The following is a 23,808-nucleotide window of genomic DNA, read 5'->3' as shown; positions in this document are numbered from 1 at the left end:
TGACCCTCCCACCGTCCCCTCTCTATTGGAGTTTGTCTGGTACAAAGGAACTATGGCGGGTCAGTGGCAGCTCTGCTCTCTTATACCAGCATGCAGTGGTGCATGGTGACAGAGGGCTCTCAAGCCACACCGACTGGTGCCACTGAAGGGAAAAAAATCTTTAACATCTGTGCACAGGGTGCTCTCACACCCACAGTGGAACAGACATGTGCAACCCATATTAAAGGTCAACAGTTACAGCAAGGTAGATTAACCAGTTTTTTTGTGTTGGTTATGCTATCGCCAAGAAGAAAGAGAAATGGACAGAACAGGAAAAATCCTGAGGTTTAACACTTCATGAATGTCAATTTAGCCAACATTTCTTCATATAATAATTCATTTTGCTTAAAAAAATTGTGATAATTGTGACAGTATAGCTCTTTCTTTATTTCATTAGAACTGATTGCCTACAATACAGGATATATGAGTATGGAGCTTGTACTGGCACTTCGACAAGTCTAAAGGATTATTTTGATCAGCTTAAAGACATGGTGACTTTTTACTTAGGCTGCAGCTTCTCATTTGAAAAGGCAGCCCACAAGGTTGGTGTTCCTCTAAGGAACGTTGAGCAGAAATGCAACGTAAGCATGTACAAGGTAAGAACACAATAATTGTTAAATTACATCGAGGTTCAGATAGGGTTACATCAGCACATTTTTGTACACTGAAACCTGTACTGCAGACCATCTCCAATACACACAATATTGACTATTATTAAACCACTTTTAGTATCTCCACATGGATTTGCTCTTTAGTTAAAAGGTTGACTGTACTATGCAATGGATTTTTGTTTCACCTTGGGTTATCATTCAACATGCTTGTTTCTGTTTTCTTGGTCTCAATGAGAAGAAAAAATCACTCTCACAGTGAGAGCCTATGTTAGTCTTCAGGTTGGAGAAAATAAGTGAAGTTGTTTACAAAGAAGAATTTGTCTAATTGTGTTTATTACATTCTAGAATTTAAAAATATCACTATTTATTGCAATAATGGCAATATCAAGATAAAATAAATGCTACCTTTTGAATGTAGACCTATGAATGATCCTTAACTATTATTCCTCTATACTTTAATTGAAATCTAATACCTTTTATTAAACATTTCCTGTGCAGACAGTATTATTTGTTGGTTTGCTTATCATATCTTAAATGACAAATTAACTTGGAATGACATTTTATCTTTATAACCTAGATTTGTGTTTCTAAGTGGACATGACTCAAAATTAAAATTTCTTAGGACCAATCTGTGGCTCCTCTTCCATGGGCAGGAAAGGCCCTGGCCCAATGGAACTTGAGTATTTCTGCTATGGAAATAGAAGATTGCCAGTTTTGGGGTGGGTAGATCCATAGGATCTTTGCAAACTCTGCTATATGCAGTTTCTCTGCATTTTAGCATGCATGGAGGGTTGTGGCCAATAGATCTGTTTCTTTATGCTTTTTACCCCTTCCCCCCCCATAGAAGGAGAAAAAAACAGCAGTTAAGGCTACATATCTGGGGTCCACAGTATATCTGGGTTTACCAAGATTTGTGCTGCATATGCCAAATTAAGGATTTAGCTCTTAGAATATAATTAATGGTGCAGAAGATATTCACTGTCATACATGTTAATTACAAGAGCTAAAGGGTAGAATGTCTGGTTTATTCACTATTGATTGTTATAGGAAATGGATTATTTTCATTGGATGCTAGTTACAATATTACTCAAAATCCTTTAAAAATGTATGTTAAAATGTGCCCCTTGTAAATTCAAGGGTGCATAGTCATTTCAGAACTGAAAATAAGCCTTGATAGTTCTTCAATTCCTGCTAATGCCTTGGTTATTTTTTAAATTTTGTCAGACAGATATGCCTTGCTGCAGAGTTGCTAGTTTTTGCTGCAATTTAGTGGTCACAATGAGACCGATTCCTGAAGACCAGTTAGAAGCAGTTGTGGAAGCTACTTATCCATTGAAAGACTCACATGGAGCACCAGTTCACATTGGTAACCCTGGTCAGTGTACTTTCCATACATTTCATTCTAGGAGTGTATTACACAGGCCATAAAGCTAAGGGAAAAAATAGACAAAAAGTATGGGGGACAATAAACTTCAGCCTAAATTTCAAGTGGCTACATAAAAACCTAAACCTTTTTATAGGTACATAGGTACTGACTTGTTTACAGTTTAGTTTAGCTGAAAGTGAAGGTTTGATGTGACTGAACAGAGAAAATGTGTTGGATAAAGAGATAGATGTGTGAAACAGGGAAAGAAGGAATGTAGTCTATTTGGTGACAGGTTTCAGAGTGGTAACCGTGTTAGTCTGTATCAGTAAAAACAATGAGGAGTCCTTGTGGCACCTTAGAGACTAACAAATTTATTTGGGCATAAGCTTTCGTGGGATATAACCCACTTCATCAGATGCATGGAGTGTTCAATACAGTAAGCAGGTGTAAACATACAGCACATGAAAAGATGGGAGTTGCCTTACCAAGTAGGGGGTCAGTGCTAACGAGGCCAATGGGACCCATCCACCCTAATTGAATTGGCCTGCTTACTGTATTTTCCACTCCATGCATCTGATGAAGTGGGTTATATCCCATGAAAGCTTATGCCCAAAATTTGTTAGTCTCTAAGGTGCCACAAGGACTCCTCGTTGTAGTCTATTTGGATTTCAGTAAAGTATTTGATTAAATCTTATTGAAAAATACATGTGGTTTGGCTTGAATATGTGCACTGTCTCATCATTGGAAAAGGTAACAATAAATGGCAGTGCTGGGAGATGTCAATTTCAAGACGGGATCAGTTGTAAGTCTGGTATTATTTAGCATCTTCATTAATGAACCTGAAAGTAAACATCACATTGCATTTAAAAATGATATTGAACTAAGATATGTTAAAAACAACTGTGAGGACAGAGAAAATAATTACAACAGTGGAAAACATATTAGAAATGACCTTTTATTATGATATGGCAGTAATAAAAAAAACAGTGAAGTTATTGGCTATATCAAATCACGGAGCATGGAGGGGGGTCTATATGGCACTAGTGACCCTGCACCTAGAATAATGCATACAGGTCTGGGTATTTAACTTCTAGAAGGCAAACTACAAATTGGAGTGAATTCAGAGAAGAGCAACAAAAATGATTAAGAGGCTATTTTTGTTGGTCTCTGAGGAGTGTTTTAAATAATCACATGTGGCTTACTCAAATGAAGTCTAGGGCAGGTGGGGGGAAAATAAGAAAACCAGCTGCAGGTGTCTGAAGAACGTAAACACAAAGGAGAGAGAGCAATTGTTTAGGATGATCCAGGACAGTATAACTAGAAATAATTGAATTAAATCAAGCAAAGGATTTAGGCTGAAGAACAGGAAAAGTTTGATAGTGAGATCTAATAGGCTGTGGAATAACTGCCACAGGGAAGTAGTGAAGGCCCATATCTTTAGTTAATGAAAATGGGCTGGACAAAGCACTGGATAGGAACATGCCTGCATGGGCAAATAGGAATAACCCACCACTACTCTTATGAAAGTATCTCTTGAGTGAACAGATCAGATATTGTAAGAACGTTTCCTAGGAACTGTAAAATTCAGAGGGTGCTCAGCAGGTTTCCATTTGTCTCAGATATAGCCAGATATAATATGTAATAAAATGTCATCATCCGTGTTTTACTAATATACAAAAAAAATTTAAGGCGTGTAATATTAGGACAGGAACCGAGGGCACATACATGCATACTAAGGGAACCTAACAGGCCATTTGAGTCATAGGTTGGCCTTGCCATTACTGCTTTCCATGCTGCAATTTTAACACAGTGTCACTGGTTGAGCTCAGCTTTATACCATTACTGCTTTGCTGGAATTTAATGTTGTTTTACTGTTTGTCAATCATAGGCCTATTAGGAATCCAAAACCTTTCCAGCCCAGACTATGGAGATCCAGTTCAGCCTCACCCTCAGGATGTTCCAGTGTTTTGGGCCTGTGGAGTAACTGGGGTGGAAGCAGTCAGCAACTGCAGTATGATGGACTTTTTATGTTTGAGATAACAGTGGTTTCATTTTTATGTTGTTCACTGTACACTGAGAGAGTTCTTATTGGTAGGATGTGGTTAGTGGGTCTGATCTTCATTGCCCTGAACTAGAGCTGGTTGGAAAATCTTTGATGGACCCATTTTCTGTTGGAACAGTTCATTGAGTTATTTCCCTATGGGTGCTCCACATGAGGTTGTGCACATGCCCGTGCACTCTCGATCGGAGATCTTTCTGCTAGTAGTGCCTGCACGGCTGCACCTGCGCCGTACACCTCCTTGTGCTCCAGTATGAAAATATATAGGGAGAAGTGGACCCATGCTACTCCAGTTCATTCTTAACTGCCTGCAGCTTGAGATGCAGTTCTGTGGTATCAGCTATCTGGTTGACATAGTTATTCTTCTGCCCTTTTACTCTTTATTTTTGTTTTATAATTAATTTTTAGTTGTTGATATTTGTTTTGTTTTTGCTGTTGTTAATTTACATTTTATAGCACAGATGTGCTTTGAAGGTGGGTTCCCTCATCTGTTCCTTCTTTCTTTGAGGGCCCCCTTTTCTCTCAGGCCTTCTTGACTGGCAGCTTTCCTGGCAGGGTATGCCCAAGATCCCAGGATTCAAGCCCTTCCAAATCTGACACAGGTCTTTCTCCCTTCTGTGATAGGCATTCCAGCTGCCTCTCCTGTATTGGAGCTTGTCTACACTACCGCGCGGGGTTGATCTAAGATACGCCACTTCAGCTACGTGAATAGCGTAGCTGAAGTTGACGTATCTTAAATCTACTTACCGTGGTGTCTTCACTCTGGCAAGTCGACAGCTGACGCTCTCCCGTCTACTCTGCTTGCGCTCCTCATTCTGGTGGGTTACCGGAGTCGATGGAAGAGCGGTCAGCGGTCAATTTATTGCGTCTATAGTAGACGCAATAAATCGACCCCCGCTGGGTCGATCACTGCCTGCCGATCCGGCGGGTACTGTAGACAAGCCCTTGGAGAGGCTCATGTCCCATCCAGGCTTCAAGAGCTCCGGTGGCAGGGAGTCCCTGGCCCTTTAAATCGCCGCACGATCCCTGCTCCCTGAGCCCCGGGGTAGCGGCGGCAGGGCTCTGGCAGCGATTTAAAGAGCCAGGGGCTCCTGCCACTGCAGGGAGCCCATGCCCTTTAAAGTGCCACCCGAGCACTGCTGCCAGAGCCCCGGGGTAACGGCGGCAGGGCTCCAGCGGTGATTTAAACGGCATGGGGCTCCCCACAGCGGCTGGAGCCCCGGGCCCTTTAAATCACAGCCGGAACCCTACCGCTGCTACCCCAGGGCTCCAATGGCGATTTAAAGGGCCCTGGGCTCCGGCTGCTGCAGGGAACCCTGGGCCCTTTAAATCGCCAGCCTGGGGAAGCCGGTCGGTCCGGAACGGTGTACCGGCTCTTGCCGGTACACCGGACCGGCTTACTTTCACCACTGCTCATTGGTACCAAGATCAGACTCTTCCAGAAGGAAGGACTCTTAGAAGAAATTATCTTACCAGGTCCACCAACAGCTAGATCTTTCCAGAATGATTGTGGTCTTCTATGGTACCGCCTCCTGTACTGCTGGACATATTTAATCTGGGGGAACACTCCCCGGGCTCACGGGTAGCTTCTAGGTACCTCTCTCACGAGGGCCTTCATGGTATCGAGGAACCCGAATTCCTGTTCCTAAGGGGTACCATGAAGACTTTCCCACTGGCACATGTCTTCCCACCCTGACCAATCATATTCCCTGATATCGCTGCAGCCTCAGGTATAGATCCACCCACCAGTACCATCACAATTGCTGGATCCGCCTTGGCTTCTAATACTGATGTGAGCTCTGGTACAGAGTCCTTCAGCTCCGTCACTAGACATAGGACACCTCCTCTGATTCAGAGGTCTCTATTCAGGACTGTACCATCTACCATCCTCCTCCTCTTGAGGTCTTCCCTGAAGAAGAGACCTGAGGAGCTAGCAGACACTTGATCCAACAGCTCTGGCAAGACCACCCAAAATGTGTAGTGCCTTTCCCTTACACCCCTCTCCAGGGGGCTTTCGGAGCCCTTGAACTCCATATGAGGACCAAGTCTACAGGGTATCCTTACACAAGAGGTCCCAACAGGATTCTCATCCACCAATAGCTCAGGAGCCTCCTCACCCTACTCAAGAGGGGCCATCAGAGGATCAAGAGTTCAGATGAAGTTTGCCCCAGAAGAGACAACTATGCCTTCTCTGCCATCCTACATGGATAACTTTCAGAACTTGATGAAATGCATAATAGAGGCTATACAGATTCCTTTGGAGGAAATCCAGGAACAAAAGCAATCCTTGGTGGACATCTTGCACACCTTCACCCAGGGCAAGATAGCCGTACCTATTAATGAGGCCCTTCTCTCACCATCCCACACAGTGTGGCAGACTCTGGCCATCATCTCACTCACCTGTAACAGGGTCAATAAAAAGTACTATGGCCCAGCCAAGGGCTCGGAGTACTTGTTTTCTCATTGCACTCCTAATTCCCTAGTCGTCAATGCCGCAAACAAAAGAAGTCAGCAATATCTGACAAAGAACTTAACCATCTGACCTTCTAAGGTGTAAGAGCTACTTATCAGTGTCTCCGATTCCGAGTTTTCCAACTGCCAAGCCCTGATGGCAAAATATGACGTTACCTATTATAGTAAATATTCTCATTTTATTGAGTCTGTGCCTCAGAACAAGAGAGAGCAGTTTCTAACTCTTATTACAGATGGTCATACAATAGCCAAAGCCTTCCTGCAGGCCTCCCTTAATAAAGTGGATATGGCCTCTCATTCTATGCCCTGTGCCATAGTCATGCGCCAGACCTTCTGGGTACAGTCCTCTGGCTTGCTCAAGGAAGTACAAAATATTATGTAGGGCTTGCCTTTTAAAGGGCCTAAGCTCTTTAGTGACATACAAACAGATCTCTTCATTCACTCAAAGACTCTAGGGTGACATTGCACTTTCTTGGTATCTATATTCCATCTACAAAGTGAAAATATAGCAAATCTCAGACAGCACAATGCTCCCATCCGGTGTACTATCAGGCATTTCAAAGAATTATTGAGCCACCCAAAAAAGGTTTAGGCACAAGAAAGGCCTATCCTCCATTGTCACCTCTCAGATGGCTACCTCATCCAAACGACCATTTTGATACTTTGGTCGAGATTTCTCCCCAGAGGATCTTTAGCTGCAGCAGCCATCCATTCTCTCAACCTATGGAGACCACCTTGCCCATTTCCTCCATTTTTAGGAGCATATCACCTCAGACAAATTGGTACTGAAAATAATCTTGACAGGCTACTCCAGGGTTTCTCAAACTTCATTGCACTGTGACCGCTTTCTGACAACAAAAATTACTACACGACCCCAGGAGTGGGGACTGAACTCGCCCAAACCCTGATGCCCCGGGTGCGGGTGCGGAAGCCGAAATCCAAGGGCTTCAGCCCCAGGCAGGAGGACTGTAACCTGAGCCCTGCTGCCCAGATCTGAAGCCATTGGGCTTCAGCTTCAGCCCTGGGCAGTGGGACTCGGGCTTTGGCTCCAGGCCCAGCAAGTTTAAGTCAGCCCTGGTGATCCCATTAAAATGTGGTCGCGACCCACTATGGGGTCCCAACCCACAGTTTGAGAACCGCTGGGCTACTCCATCCAATTCTGCTCCCCCCCATCCCTGTTCAGGGATCCTTCTCACAGGTGGCTCCTAAAGCAGGAGGTAGAATCCCTCCTGCAACTGAGGACGATCGAAACCATTCTTCCAGACTTCTTCAGTAAGGGTATCTGGTCCAGGTACTTCCTGGTCCTGAAGAAAAAAGGAGGGTGGAGATCGATTTTAAACCTTTGCTCTCTAAAAACTTTTATTCATACACAGCACTTCAGGATGGTCACCCTAGCAATGGCTATTCCATCGTTAGATCCCAGGGACTGTTTCGTCACCCTCAATATCCAGGATGCCTACTTTCAAGTAGCCATAGACCCTGTTCACAGTTGTTTCTTCAGGTTCACGGTGGGCACCAATCATTACCAGTACCGTGTCCTGCCGTTCGGCTTATCAACAGCTCCTATGGTCTTTACAAAGGTCCTCTCCATCATTGCAGCCCACCTTCAATAGTTAGGAATAGTCATTGTTGCGTATCTGGATAACTGGCTCCTCAAGGACCATACTTTCCTGGAAGTCCAGTTGGCCACCAAGAAGGCCCTAGCTCTGTTCCACCCCCAAAGCCTTCGCCTCAACATATAAACCCTGACACCCGTGCAATGCATAGACTCGGAGGCAACCAAAACATACCTCCCTGTGGACAGGCTTGCCAAGAGATCCAACCTGATCTTCATTCTTACAGCAGAGTCCACGAACCACAGTGAGAACTTGTCTTCAGCTCCTGGGACACATGGCAGTCTGAACTTCTGTAATCCCTCATGCAAGGCTGAGTTCCTGGTGTCTTCAAGCCTGGCTCAAGACAGCCTACACTCCCAGCAGGCACAAGCCATCCAGGGAGATGTCAGGCCCTCAGATGGTACTCGACTCCCTCAATTGCTGGAAGTACCCTTTAAAAGTCTGCATGGGAACCCCCTTCTCATGTCCATCTCCCACACACATCATCACCACAGTTGCCTCCCTTATAGCCTCCGGTGCTCAACTGCAAAATCCTAAAGCCCAAGGCAAATGGACTCCTTGAAAGTTGTCACTACATATCAACATATTTTAACTTCAAGCAGGCATAACTAAGCCCTTCAGGGTTTTTCCCAGGCTCTTAGTTTGCTTTGCAGAGAGGATGATGGGTCACTCAATCTCCTCTCAGAGACTGTGTGGGTAGGTATCAGGATGCATTTTGGCATGCTATGAGACATAGATTGTACCCACCCTCCTAGAGTCACTACTCACTTCATGCAGGCTCAATCTACTTCCAGTGCCCTCCTTAGGAAGGTATGCTTCAAGGACATTTGCAAGGCCGCCACCTGGTCTTGCATTCACATATTTTTCACAGCATTATCCCTTACTCCATGCCACCAAAGTGGACATGACATTCTGTGAAGTTGTTCTGCACTCTATACTGGATCCACCTCCTCAGCATCCTCTTCCACATTAAGGTACTGCTTGGTAGTCTCCTCATGAGAAACCCAAATGGACAACACTCGAAGAAGGAGAGGTTACTTACCTTGTACAGTAACTGGAATTCTTTGAGATGTTTTGTCTGTATGGGTGCTCCACTACCCACCTTCCTTTTCCCTTTGCTTCGGACTTTTACTATGCTCTGAGGTTGAGAAGGAACTGGAGAGGTGTGGGTCTGCTTTTATCTATATGCCCTCTTACTGGAGCATAAGGCAGCATACAATACAGGTGCGGACCAGTGGGATATACTAGCAGAAGAATCTCTGATCGAGAGTGCACAAGCGCATGCACATCCTCAAATGGAGCACCCATAGGGACAAAACAACTTGAACTCCAGTTACTGTACAAGATGATAAGTAACCTCTTCTTCCGTCAGAATCAAAATTAAATGCAAAATCATGTTAATTTCACCAAAATTTTGTTTAGGAGGAAAACTGGAGAAAAAGAGTTATGTGGAAATGTTCCGTTTCAGCATTTTGGTAAAGAACCATTTTGATTTTTCATTTTGAAACTGCTTTTCTTTCACATTTTTTTCAAATTCTGTATTATATTATATATATACACTTGGAAGGATTAGATTTTAATTGCTAACCGTCAGTAAACATAGATTTCACCATACACACATAAAATGATGAAAAAAATCTTTCCATCAATAATAATTTAACTTTACAGATAGACAGAGTAAGAAAAATGCTGCTTGAGAACTTTAGTTTGATTTAAGGATATTTACTCTGTACATTTTGACATGTGATGTTGGCAATTTTTGTTTTGATAGTTATATAGCTTTAACTTTGTGAACCTCAACATATACTGTCTTAAATAATTATTGCCTGACCCTCCCCCATAATTTCCAGCAACTGTAAAAATTTAAATTGATTAAAAATAGGGGGAGAATACAGTAAAAGCTTTTTTACCTGGCATGTTGGGAGAATGGGGGGTGCTGGTAAGGGAAAAATTCTGGTTAACTAAGAGGGAGGGAGTGGAGGCACGCAGGGCGCAGGCTCTGGGAGGGAGTTTGGGTGTGGGAGAGAGTGCGGGGCAGGGGGTTGGGGTGCGCGGAGTGCCGAATGCGGGGTTGCTCACCTCAAGTGGCTCCCCGCAAGCAGCGACCAGTCCCTGCGGTCCCTAGGCAGAGGTGCGGCTAGGCAGCTCTGCAAACGCTGCCCCCGTCCACAGGCGCCACCCCCACAGATCCCATTAGCTACGGTTCCCAGCCAATGGGAGCTGCGGAGCCAGCCTGGTGCGGGGGCAGCGTGTGCAGAGCCACCTAGCTGTGCTTCCATCTAAGGGCCACAGGGACTGGTCGCTGCTTGCGCGGAGCCGCTCAAGGTGAGCGCCCCCCCCGGATCCAGCACCCCGCATCCCCTCCCACACCCAATCTCCCTCCCAGAGCCCGCACCCCAATCCCGTGCCCCCCCCCGCACCCAAACTCCCTCCGAGAGCCTGTGCCCCTCATCCCCCCCCCCGCGTCCCAGCCCTGCACACCCCTCCTGCACTCTGAACCCCTTGTGGCCATTCCTCCGCCTTGGAGCAGCAGGAGCATGTCGCCACTTCCAGGAAGCCACATAGGGAGCCTGCCGGCCTCGCACCAACCAGGACTATAAAGCAGACTTTCTATGAAGATTAGAAATGCCAGTTTATAGAGCTCTCTGGTTGGTACAGGGCCAGAGAACACAGCTTTTACTGTTCTTTAAAACCATAATGTTACACTATGTAAAAATTTAATTCAATAACAACAACAAAATGCTTAAAAATAAACATCAATATTACGTGTCAAAATTATTTAAAAAATCTAATTTTGCCAAGCCTAATTATATTTTATAATATAAAATAAGTCAACTGAAACAAATTTTTTGATTTTCTCAAAAAAAAAACAAAAAACATTTTGACTGATCCAAAAAAAATTTTTTCCTGAATTTTCTGTCACAGAGAATTTCAAAAATTTGGGGGTTTGTTCCAAATCACAACAAAAACAAACTTCAGGATTCTTTGTGAAACAGCATTTCCATTTTCCACACAGCTCTACATTGCACCTTATGCAGTCATTTATATTTAATGCGAAGTGAGGGCACAGTGGATGTGAAATGCTTGCAAATCAAAGTGGCAGTGTTTTACATTGTGTCTAAATGACTACACAAGGCAAAAGCAATGGAGAATGAGGCCCAGTGTATTTTTTTAGTGCTTCTGCAAAGTGAGTTTAGTAACATGGACTAGAGCAGTGCTTACAGTGGATAGGCTGCCTCTCACACACATTTACTATACAGCAAATTCACAGATACTAAAGAAAGGCAATGTTGTTTAGTGTTTGTACTACAGAAGTGGGTGACTGATTATATTTTTAATCCCAGCTGTACCACTGACTCATTGTATGACTATAGGCAAGTCACTTGTACCTAAATTGTCAAAATTATCACTGATTTAGGGTGCCCAACTTGAGACATCTAAGATCTGATTTTCAGATTAACTCCATTAGGAGCTGCAAGTGCTCAGTGCCTCCAAAATCAGGTTCTAAATCGTTCAAGTTGGGTAACAAAAATGGGGACACTTCTGAAAATATAAGCCCAATCATCTAAATGTGTTTTCATACAGTCTTTTTCTTAAGTGAAAATGCGTTCAACTGATCCATAAGCCCACTGTTCTTTCCTCCCGATGTGTTTGTGTGTGTGTGTATGTGTATATACATATATACACATACACACACAAACTTACAATGTTACTTATGTATATATTTGATTAGCTCCCTTCACGTGTCACTTGTCATCTTATATTGTAAGCTCTTTGGGGTAGGGACCATGTATATGTTTTAGGATGCAACTTTTCTATTTTTCTTATCGTTCTGGTGCTTTATCAATAATATTTTTATTTGTTATTAGTATATTGTATATTGTATTAGTATATTAGCATACTGAGTTGAAGTTTTTCCATCTATTGTAGAGTCTCCGCTGGCTTTTACACATTCTCCTGGGTGCATGTTTATTACTACCCTGAAGAATGAAGATGCTCCAGTTCATAACTCTAAAGAAATCCCCATGGTCCACTGCATTTCTCAAAATCCTTTGCATTATAGCATTGCATCAGAAACAGCTGTGCGAAAGATAAGAGAGCTAGAAAGTCTAATTGGAATAGATCCAGGTAAAAAAACAATTTCTTGAGTTACTGAAGAATTAATCATTCTGGAAAACATAGGATTTGTCATACTAAATTAGTATGATCCATTCCGTTCAGTTAGATATTGCACAGTTGACCTTAAATAGTAAAAATTTAAAGGTAATTCCAAATGTTACAAAGAATTCCAATGTTAGATTATTCTGATTGAACATTGTTACTTCTCCCCTTCTACCTTACCAAATGGACTACTTTGTGCCAGCCTAAGGTACTGGTCTGCACCGGATAAAGGCAGGCATCAATTCAGTTCCCATTCCTGGTCTCATTTTCAGACTCTGAGTTCTAGACAGTCAGGCCTGGTGGTTAAAGCAGTGTCCGAGAACAGATATCAAGGGTTGAAGCTGGAGGTAGAGTTGGGACCAGGCCGAGGGCAGCACTGAAACTGGGGTCCAGGGACAAGCCATGGGTAAGAACCAGGGTCAGAGTCCATAGATGTGCCAACTCAGGATCATAGTCAGAATTTGGAAGCAGGATGAAGTTGAAGCTGGGCTGGAGTCAGTCCAAGGATCTGGGGGTCAGGAGCTGGGTGCAGGGCTGGAGCGGCTGAAGCGGGCTAGGACAAGGCTTAGGCAAGGCTGGGGCAGGAACAGGGATAGGCTCAAGGGCAGGCTGGAAGCCTAGGAAATCTGTAACACCATGAGGCAGCAGGAAGATTCCTAGCCAAATGGTGCTGTTGCACAGAGCAAGTTGTGGCTCTGGTGGGGAGTGTGAAATACCTGTGCCTGTGGGTCATCTGCCCCTGCCCCTGGATAGGCTGTTGCAGCATGCCTGAGAGATGAGTCATTGCAGGCTCTGCTGGAGGGGTGAGTCATAGCTGAGTGAGCAGCCCTGGTCCAGCTGAGGGTTTGCCTTACACTCATTTTCATGCTAACATCATGTACTGCTGACCATCACTGAAAACCCTAGGCAGATTGCACCTGACTGCTGCAAGGTGACTGGAGACCCACAAGCTAGTTCTCACCAGGAAGAAATCTAGTTACTGTATATAAATAGGGCCCTACCAGTGCTTAATTTGTAATGAAAGAGGTGCTGGGGCTCAAGCAATTAGGTGCCAGGGCTCAAGCAATTATTTACTTTCATAACTTGCGTGGGAAGCTTAGAGGTGACAGGGCTCAGTCCTGGCAAGCCCTGGCACAAATTAAGCACTGGGCCATACCAAATTCATGATCCCTTTTGGTAAATTTCACGGTCATAGGATTTAATGAGATTTCATGGTTTCAGATATTTAAATCTGAAATTTCATGGTGGTGTAACCGTGGGAGTCCCAATCCAAAAAGGGGTTGGGGGGCGGGGTTGGCAAGGCTTTGTAGGGGGGTCATGGTATTGGCACCCTTACTTCTGCGCTGCTCCTGATAGCAATGCTGCCTTCAACAGCTGGTGCCCGGCCAGCAGCCACCACTCTCCAGCATCCAGCTCTGAAGGCAGTAGCACAGAAGTAAGGGTGGCAATACTATATCATGCCACCCCTGCTTTTGTACTGCTGCTGGTGGCAGTGCTGCCTTCAGAGTTGGGCTCCCAGCCGCCGCTCTCCAGCTGCCCAGTTCTGAAGGCAGTGCCGCCGCCAGCAGTAGTGCAGAAGTAAGGGTGGCAATACCATGACCCCCTCTACAATGGCCAGATTTCATGAGGGAAACCAGATTTCACGGTCCATGACGCATTTTTCATGGCCGTGAATTTGGTAGGGCCCTATATATAAATGAATACTAGTAGCAATTGCTAGTATATGAACTGCAGAGCTGATGCCAATATGTTTAACAGCTCAAGGATAATTCCCTATGTGAGATGATGTCGACGAGGACTACTGCATCCTTTAACAGCTTTTCAGTACCTTTCACTCCTTCATATATAAAGCATGCTGGGGATTTTATTTGTCTATGTACTTTTAAACACTGACTTCTTCTGAATGGAATAATATCTTGCTTAGCTTAAATGTTCATGTATAACAAGTTTGGGGAAGGCAACATACTAAGATCAGGTACTTTATTTCTTTCCTGTTCAGTACTTCTGCTTATCTTTCTGCTGTAGTACAGACCAAAGTTTAGTTTTTTCAGGGTTTATACAGAATTTAATTTCTGATAGAAGGAGAATGACACAATCTCTAATGGAAAATTTATGAACTAAATATCTATCTATCTATGAATGCATAACAGTTTACCTATAACCCTTGAAGTAACTGTGAACAATGTCAACAACAACTCTTTTAAGGGTTTTTCCACAAGTTTTATTACTTATTACTTTTGCAAGTCTCAGTGCAAAATATAATTATGTGTACATACATACATATACTCCTCTAGGGTTCTTTTCTGGGAAATTTTACCCCTCTCAGTCTCTGTAGAATGGTGTCCAAACCCTCTGTAGAGCATGAAAGCAAGCTCCTTAAAGTCTGGGAAACAAGTGATAGTCCTTCAAACTCCCTTTGAGTCTCTGAAACAACAGTCTGCAATTTGCACAGCCTGCAGCAATTTTAGTTGCATTCTTCTTCCCCAAATCTGGCAATCAGTTTGACTCTGAGCACATGAGCAAGATTCAACAGCTAAGCATCTAGGAACAAAGGATTCCAGGTACCACTTCAGAGCATTGTTCCATCTTGCCCGGTGTCCTGCCTCCAACTGTGGTCAATTCCTGATGCTTCAGGGGAAGGCAAAAAAAAACCCAGAATGGATTTGGCGAATTGTGTATTGAAGGGGAATAAATTCCTTTCAGATCCCTACAGATGACCAACTGAAGCCAAGAAACATGAGATTTTATTATAGTCATTGTTTTAATATGACTGTCTTCGTTGCACACATGCTTGAGGACATCCAGCTTATTGTGGACCACTTTGCCTATGCCTCAGAGTGCTTCAGTTTCACAATCAGCCTGAAAAAAAGACAGCCAGCAGCAGACCACCAGTATCGCCAGCACCATGATCCTATCATCACAATTGACAACACACCCCTCAACTTGGTCAGAAAATTCTGCTACCTGGTGTGACAAAGTTCCTCCTCTACCTTGGTGGGTCCTGCGCTTATTGGCAGATTTTCTTGCCTCAGAGATTCACCATGTGGGTTGGGGAACAGCCCAGAGACCTTCCCCTCTGGAAGAACCCACAGTCCAGGTCAATTGGGAGGTTTGGGGGGAACCTGGGCCCGCCATCTACTCCAGGTTCCAGCCCAGGGCCCTGTGGACTGCAGCTGTCTATAGTGCCTCCTGTAACAGCTGCATGACAGCTACAACTCCCTGGGCTACTTCCCCATGGCCTCCTCCAAACACCTTCCTTATTCTCACCACAGGACCTTCCTCCTGGTGTCTGATAACGCTTGTGCTCCTCCGTCCTCCAGCAGCACACCCTCTTCACTCTCAGCTCCTTGCGCCTCTTGCTCCCAGCTCCTCACACTCACACCACAAACTGAAGTGAGCTCCTTTTAAAACCCAGGTGCCCTGATTAGCCTGCCTTAATTGATTCTAGCAGCTTCTTCTTAATTGGCTCCAGGTGTCCTAATTAGCCTGCCTGCCTTAACTGGTTCTAGCAGGTTCCTGATTACTCTAGTGCAGCCCCTGCTCTGGTCACTCAGGGAACAGAAAACTACTCATCCAGTGACCAGTATATTTGTCCTCTACCAGACTCCTGTACCCCACTGGTCTGGGTCTGTCACACTGGATAGCATACTTTCCAGGAACACCATGTTGAATGATGAGATCACTCAGTGCCTGGCAAAGGCAGCTTGGCATTTGGCAGCCTCACTCACAGGCCCTGGAGGGAGCATGGAGTCTGCCTCAGAACTAAGATAAAAATCCTCTGCACTATTGTAGTCACCTTATTCTTCTATGGCTGTGAGACATGGATGCTCTACTAATATCACATCAAAAAGCTGGAGAGCTTAAACCTTTATTGCCTAAGATCTGTCTTCAATATCAAGTGGCAGGATAGGATCCCCAACACTGAAGTCCTTGAGAGTTGCCAGATCCCTGGCATTGAGAGCATGCTCATCAGGGCTCAACTTTGTTGGGTCGGACATGTAGTCTACATGGAGGTTTCCTGTATGCAAAAGTGGTGCTCTACAGTCAGCTGAGCACAGGAAACCACTCTAAGGGTTGACCCATCCTCAGATATAAAGACTCTTTGAAGGCCAATCTCAATGCATGCAAGATAGACATTAAAACCTGGGAACTCATTGCACTGGAGAGACCCAGATGGAGAGGTCTATGCCATGAGGCCGTGTCTACTTTTGAAGAGTGGTGTGTGAGGTCTCTGCAGGAGAAAAGAGCATGTCATAAGTCCAACGCCTCAAGCTCTCCCCCCAATGACTACACTTGCAAGACATGCAACCACATTTGCAAATCCAGGATTGGACTCATTTTCCATGAGAGAAGCCATAAAAACAAATAAACCCAGAACTCAAGTCAAAAATAGCTGAACACTCACCTGTTGAAGCGATGGAAGAATGTATTGTTTTAATGGTTAGCTGCAGGTGTTACGAGCACATTAAGGAGAAAACAGAGCTTACTCGTCAAGTGATGTACGTATGTGCATTCCACATGGGGCTACACATGTATACCATGCTCCCGAGTCCAGAAATTCTTCCAAGCAATGTCTGCTGGCCCGCACATGCTGTAGGTCTCCTCATCTTCCTGACTGAGCATATAAGAGACAGTGCAGGCCAACACTTCTCCAGTCCCTTCTTATCACTGCATGACCTGAGTTAGAATCCTATGACCTCTCGTCCTTCAACTCTTTGTACCACGCGTAAAGACATTTGTAAATAATTAATTAGTAAGCTAAGAAAAATAAACTAACGTTCAGTTAGTATAGTGTGATGTTTTCCCCCCTGGTTGGGGAATCCTTCCCTGTGTCTGGGACTATGCCCTGAGTCCTGGGTTTCAAGAATTGCATCTCTTGCCCTCACTCCTTCTCCATCAGTGACGAACATCACTACTGTCTGGGTGAGGTGCATATCTCTGCAAAGTCCAGTATTTGTCGCTCATTCCCACCCAGAACTCAAGAAGCCTGTGAGCTTTGCCTGAGAAAACACCTGATAGAAAAGGCTATGAGGCCCCTTTCTGACCTGGGCCAGGGAGATCCCCAGCCCATACATCAGCCTCAAATAACAAGCAGTGCTCCTCCAAGCACATGCCTAGGAGCAGAGCCTCCAGTACTTAAGCCCAAAGACTCTTCTTCTAAGGTTTACCATAAGGGTAGAGGGTACTCTCATAGGCATAAGGACAGATCCCCATTGAGGACTGTCCATAAGAGATGTACTTCCTCCCCAAGCCTCTTCAGGTTGGATGAGACTTTGCACACAGAACCTAAGGAACCGATTCCTCTAAAAAGTCCCAGATTGGAGAGCAAACACATAAAAAGAAAGGTACGCTGATTCTGTTGATCACCCTGGTACTGAAGCATAAGAACCAACCTTCACCAGTTCTGTCTACGAGCACTGGTCCGGACCCACCATCGGTACCACCTCATTTGTCCAAGAACTGCTGTTTCCATAGATGCACCAGGTCCACTGGATCTGACCGCCAGAAAACCTCGGACACTGGGGCATTCGGAGACTTACATAACATTGGAGAATATACTCCTCCCTTATCCACAGTCTCCACTTCTCTCCAGCCCAGCCCTCTTGAGGGATATTATTACACCAGAGGAGGAGTCTACGTCGGTGTCCCTGGAGCCATCTCACCTCCAACCCTCTGGCAGGAGTGCTCCCATAATGATGGAGCAGTTTTTGGACTCAGATGAGTCGGATGTGCTAACCACTCCAATATCTCCACGGAGACAGTCGATCTCTGACAGACATTCAAAGAGTCACACTCTCTATTCCTCCGGGTATGACCTCCCCAGGGACCACAGGTACTGATTTACTTTGGGTCCTCCGCAACCAATAGACTCTCCTTCTGACCTTATTGGGGTCCATGGGATTCTTATGTCAGGTGTCCAGGCACTTCTCAAGAATCGTACCGCTCCTCTCCCTCCTGGCAACTGGAACCGTCGGTGTACAAGGAGGATGAGTTCAACCCGGATCCGCAGGTACATAGCATGCTCATGCTCTGCTCCTGTTCAGGCTATCCTTACCCAAAGGAGAAGGATTCTACTAGAACTTGCAGCCTGGCCAAATGGCACTTTTCAGCTGGGCACAACTCCACCAATACTCTGCAACCACTGCAAATATTCCAAACATTCTACATGATCTCCCGTCCTTGAAGACCTCAGGCCTCTCCATTAGTTCATTGCAAGTCTGCCTTGCAGTGATTAATGCCTTCCTCCCTCCAGTAGATTGACATTCCGTGTTCACTCATCCAACTACAGTATGGTTTATGAAAGGCCTTGTCAGGACCTTTCCACCAGTGATCAAACCTACACCTCAATGGGACCTTAATCTCACCCTGTCAACTCTCACCAGTCTGTCCTTCAAACCCTGGTGACATGATCCACCTGTTCATAAAGGTGGCATTTTTAGTGGCTACCATTTCAGCCAGGAGGGTCAGTGAGCTTGGAGTCATCATGGCAGACCCTCTTATACAAGTTTTCACAAAGACAAGGTTTCCCTTTCCCTATACCTTAAGTTTCTCCTCCAAGTTGTTTCTGAATTCCATATTAACTAAAGTATTCATTTACCTGCATTTTTCCCAAAACCCTATGCTTCTGCTGAAGACAAAGGACTTCACTCCCTCGATGTCCAGAGTGCCCTTCCATTCTACCTGCAAAGAACCAAACCCATTAGAAAATCATTGAGACTTTTTACTGCTCTAGCAGAAAGATGACGTGGTCAAGCCATATCCTCCCGGAGGATTTCTAAGTGGGTTCTGGGATGCATCCTACAGTGTAGCAAAAATCCCTTCCCTGGGGGTGTCACAGCTCATTTCACAAGAGCACAGGCTGCCTCAATGGCATCCCTACATGACGTCCTGCTACAAGACATTTGCAAGGCAGCCACCTGAAGTTCTATCCATACGTTTGCAACACACTATGCTTTGGTTCATGCATCATCTGTGGATGCAGTCGTGGGATCTGCAGTACTGCAAGCATCTTTGCTACTGCCTTCCTCGCACCCATCTCCAGCCTGAGCACTGAACATTAGAACATAAGAACAGCCATACTGGGTCAGACCAATGGTCCATCTAGCCCAGTATCCTCTCTTCCAACAGTGCTTGTCAATCACTCAATTATGGAATACACATAGGAACCATCACTTGAAGAAGAAATAGAGGTTACTTACTGAAACTGGAAGTTCTTCAAGATTTGTGGTGCCCATCTGATTCCATTACCTGCCCTCCATTCCCTGTGCTTTGGATCCTGTTAGATTGTAGTAAGACAAGGGAGTGGAGAGGCGTCAGCCTGCACTGTCTCTTATCTCTTTGTCAAGAGCATGAGGAGACCTATGGTGTATGTGTGGGCCAACGTTCAGTGCTTGTAAGAATGTCCAGACTCAAGCATGAGGCACGCCTGCATACCCATGTGTGGAATACAGATAGGGACCACACATAGAATCATAGAAATGTAGGGTTGGAAGAGACCTCAGGAGGTCATCTAGTCCAATCCCGTGCTCAAAGCAGGACCAACACCAACTAAATCATCCCAGCCAAGGCTTTAAAAACCTCTAAGGATAGAGATTCCACCACCTCCCTACGTAACCCATTCCAGTGCTTCACCACCCTCCTAGTGAAATAGTGTTTCCTAATATCCAACCTAGACCTCCCCCACTGCAACTTGAGACCATTGCTTCTTGTTCTGTCATCTGCCACCACTGAGAACAGCCTAGCTCTATCCTCTTTGGAACCCCTCTTCAGGTAGTTGAAGGCCCTCACTCCTCTTCTGCAGACTAAATAACCCCAGTTCCCTCAGCCTCTCCTCGTAAATCATGTGCCCCAGCCCCCTAATCATTTTCGTTGCCCTTCGCTGGACTATCTCCAATTTGTCCACATCCCTTCTGTTGTGGGGGGGGGCCAAAACTGGACGCAATACTCCAGGTGTGGCCTCACCAGTGTCGAATAGAGGGGAATAGTCACTTCCCTCAATCTGCTGGCAATGCGTCTACTAATACAGCCCAATATGCCATTGGCCTTTTTGCCAACGAGGGCATACTGCTGACTCATATCCAGCTTCTCGTCCACTGTAATCCCCAGGTCCTTTTCTGCAGAACTGCTGCTTAGCCAGTCAGTTCCCAGCCTGTAGCAGTGCATGGGATTCTTTCTTCCTAACTGCAGGACTCTGCACTTGTCCTTGTTGAACCTCATCAGATTTCTTTTTGGCCCAATCCTCCAATTTGTAGTAGTGCTAGGGCTACGGAAAAGGTTATTGCCTGCTCCTCTCCTTCAACCAGACTGACAGTGCAGAACAGGGATTGGTCCTGACACAACCTACTGGATAGATGAGGTCATCTGCATTGTGACATCCAACCAGAGGCGGATTAAGCTTTTGTGTGGCCCTGGGCCAGAGCAAGTGGGGGCCCCTCCCCATCCCTTCTGCCTACAATCAACCCCCCCCCCACCTCGTGGGGAAATGGGGTTGGGGCATAGGGGCTTGCCCCGCCTTGCTCCCCCACCCAGCACTCCTCCCGGGGAGCAAGGTCAGGGCGCGGGGGCTTGTCCCATTCCACTCACTCGGCACTCCTGCAGGGCAGCAGGGTTGGGGTACAGGGGCTTCCCCTGACCGCCCGGTGCTCCTGCCAGGGAGCAGGATCGGGGCACAGGGGCTTACCTCACTCCCTGGCAGGAGCACCAAGTAGAGCGGGGCAAGCCCCTGTGCCCCGACCCCGCTCCCTGGCAGGAGCACCAGGTGGGTGAAATGGGTCAGGGTGTGGGAGCACACATATTTCTGGGGGGCCCTAATTGGCAAATCTGCCACTGCATCCAACTGCTCTGAAGAGCTTCTGACCAAAGAAATCAGTGCATTTTCACTTACCACACACGCAGAGATCCAGTCCCACTCCTTCCTCCCAGATAGCTCCAAGCCATATGGGGCTCTGTAGCAGGATAGCTACCCCACTCCTGCCCAGAGGGGTTTGAAATAGCCCTGGAGGAGAGCTGCAGCTCTAAAAGCTGGGCTGATTGGAGAAGCGGCTGCAGCTGGGCCACGCCCCAATCAGGCCCCAGCTGGCCTATATAAGAGGCTGGGAGCCAGGAGCTTGATAGTCTCTCTCTGCACTCAGAGAGAGAAGGGCCTGGCTGCAGGGAACTAGAGCAGAGTACCTAGGTGGAGCAGGGCTGGGGAGCTCCAGCCTGGAAAGCCCTAGGCTGCGGCCTAGTGTTAGGCCAGGAGGTACTAGGGGTTGCAGAGGGCAGCCCGGAGATAGGCCAAGGCAGCAGGCCCAAACCCAACCTTGCCTGTGATGAGTGGCTGATACTGCAGTCTGCCCCTGGGCGTGGGGCTAGATGGTGACTGACAGTAGCCGGATACTGAGGTGAGGTAGGGTTCGTGGGTGGGGTTCCCCTGGGAGGGGAGACCTAGCGTGTGGGTACTGCCAGGGTGCAGCACCCTGAGCAAGGGGCACCGGGGTCTTGGGCGGGACATGGGGCCAGAAGTAGAGAGCAAGGCAGATCGCCGGCCTGCAGAGGGCGCCCCGGAGGCTGGGTCGAGCTGATTCCCCGAAGCAACCAGTAGGGGGCGCCGCAGGGGTGAGTCCGTACCCTTACAGGCTCAATCTGACTATATTATTGTTATTATTTAATGTTCATCATGCAGTATGGTCTAAAGGCCATAGCCAGGTTGGTCCCTGTTGTGCTAGGCCTGGTATTCCAGTTTCTTCCAGGGAATTGAGTTTCTTACACTGGAATCACAGCCTGTTAATTTTACACTCTCCCTCAAGCCCCATCCCTCAACCAGTTCAGAAAGAATTACTGGTTTGGCCATTATTCAATAATCTATTAGGAAGAAACAGGCTAGAGCTAACAGTTTTGGACAAGTTTGAATGACATCTTCCCTTTCCCATTTCGGAGACAGTCCCTAGCCACAGTGTGAAATGCCCACTTACAAATCGATTGCCTTGCCCTGTCCTGGTGCAGTTTTCCTATGTGTACATGTGAGCATGTGCATGAGCCTGAGTTTAAATGTTTATCTCTGCATTTGGACATGTACACAGGAATGTGCTTGAGCTTGTTTGTGTAAAATAACTGGGGTCTGGATCTTCTCTGAATCTGATTTTGTTCTTTACAGAACAACTTTGGGCCAAGATACTTGAATTATTTAAAAGGGAAAAGTGGCTCCCGAATGGGAGGATCAATGAACAAAATCCCCTCTGCCCCAGAGTCTTTTTTGTCATATTTTCTAGGTTTATCTTCTGCATTCCCTTCCCACATCTTATTTTCTTCTCATTTCACTCACATCACTTACCAAAACTCCTGCCCCCAACACTTCTGAATTTAGCAATGATTTTGAATATGAGCGTGGATCTGGTTCTGAATTTATCCACTCACTCAGTATTTATAATGAGCGGAACCAATACCCCATTGGCTTCTTATCTATAAAAAATTGAAATGAAACCCTCATCTGTTTGGGGTTTCAGCAATCTGAATCCAGATCTGAATTCTGCACTTCAGCCTCATTTCCAATAATGATCCACAGTTCAGTCCAGGCCGAGGGAGGCTTCCCAACCTCTCCTTTTTTGTAAAGGGACCGCTAGGTACAACAAAAATAACACTCTACTCCTAGGATTACAGGCTAGAAACCTGCTGCTTTATTCAAATGCATCTCAAACTAATTTAGTTTGTGGGGGTATGGAACTCCCAGTGACAAACATAATGTAGGCAGGGGTAGAGCATGGCTCCAACCCCTAATATTTTGGGTAACTCATTTACCCCATGATAACCACTTTATGACATCCTTCACAAGCACACACATCAGTAGTGATCCCAGTAGAGCTGCAGAATGGACAATAGTCTTCACAACCTTCTATAAGTTCATTCAGGAGACTCTCACTGCACTTACCTAGTGGGAGATGATGTACTTTGCTGATGGTCTCCATTCCCCTGGTCTGTCACTATCTCTGGATCAATAGTGATAGAGCCTGGCTGCTCTTCTCGTTGGCCCTGCCAGGAACTCTGACAGTGATGGACAGGGATTGGTCCTGACAGAACCTCTTGGAGGTATTAATATGCTAAAAATCTAGCACTGTCTTTAAAAAAAAAATGTTTTTGATTTTTTAGGAGACCGGGGCGTGAAACATTTGTGCTGCCAGGATGAGCTGCTAAAGACTTGCCTCTCCCTTTCACATGCCCGATCAGTGCTGATAACCACTGGATTTCCTACTCACTTCAACCACGAGCCACCTGAAGAGAATGATGGACCTCCAGGAGCCATTGCTATGGCAGCCATGTTGCAGAGCTTGGAGAAAGATGTTGTTATAGTAACAGACCAGAGAGCCATGGGTTTGAATAAAAAGATAATTGAGGATGGTGTTCAGCAAGGTAAAACATGCAGTTAGGCAACAAAGACAGTTAGCTTTTCAGTTTTAATTTGCTAATCTGGTTCAAGCTCTATTTCAGTGCAATCTCTAAATTAGATCA

The 23,808-nt window shown here is 45.8% G+C and overlaps 1 protein-coding gene across 1 annotated transcript in view; it reads left to right on the top strand.

The window, feature by feature from the left end:
* The window catches only part of DGLUCY (D-glutamate cyclase), a 79,084-nt gene that overhangs the window by 17,959 nt on the left and 37,317 nt on the right, over nucleotides 1-23,808 (top strand). Inside the window, exons 5-9 of the mRNA XM_065402643.1 lie at nucleotides 437-635; nucleotides 1,875-2,025; nucleotides 3,905-4,027; nucleotides 12,094-12,291; nucleotides 23,449-23,709. Coding sequence (XP_065258715.1) covers nucleotides 437-635; nucleotides 1,875-2,025; nucleotides 3,905-4,027; nucleotides 12,094-12,291; nucleotides 23,449-23,709 — 932 coding nt within the window. The remainder of the gene's footprint in view (nucleotides 1-436; nucleotides 636-1,874; nucleotides 2,026-3,904; nucleotides 4,028-12,093; nucleotides 12,292-23,448; nucleotides 23,710-23,808) is intronic.

The sequence above is a fragment of the Emys orbicularis genome, chromosome 4 (genome assembly GCF_028017835.1).
Source record: "Emys orbicularis isolate rEmyOrb1 chromosome 4, rEmyOrb1.hap1, whole genome shotgun sequence".
NCBI lineage: Eukaryota > Metazoa > Chordata > Testudines > Emydidae > Emys > Emys orbicularis.
The sequence above is the reverse complement of the archived record's forward strand: the minus strand, read 5'-3'. Positions and strand labels throughout refer to the sequence as shown.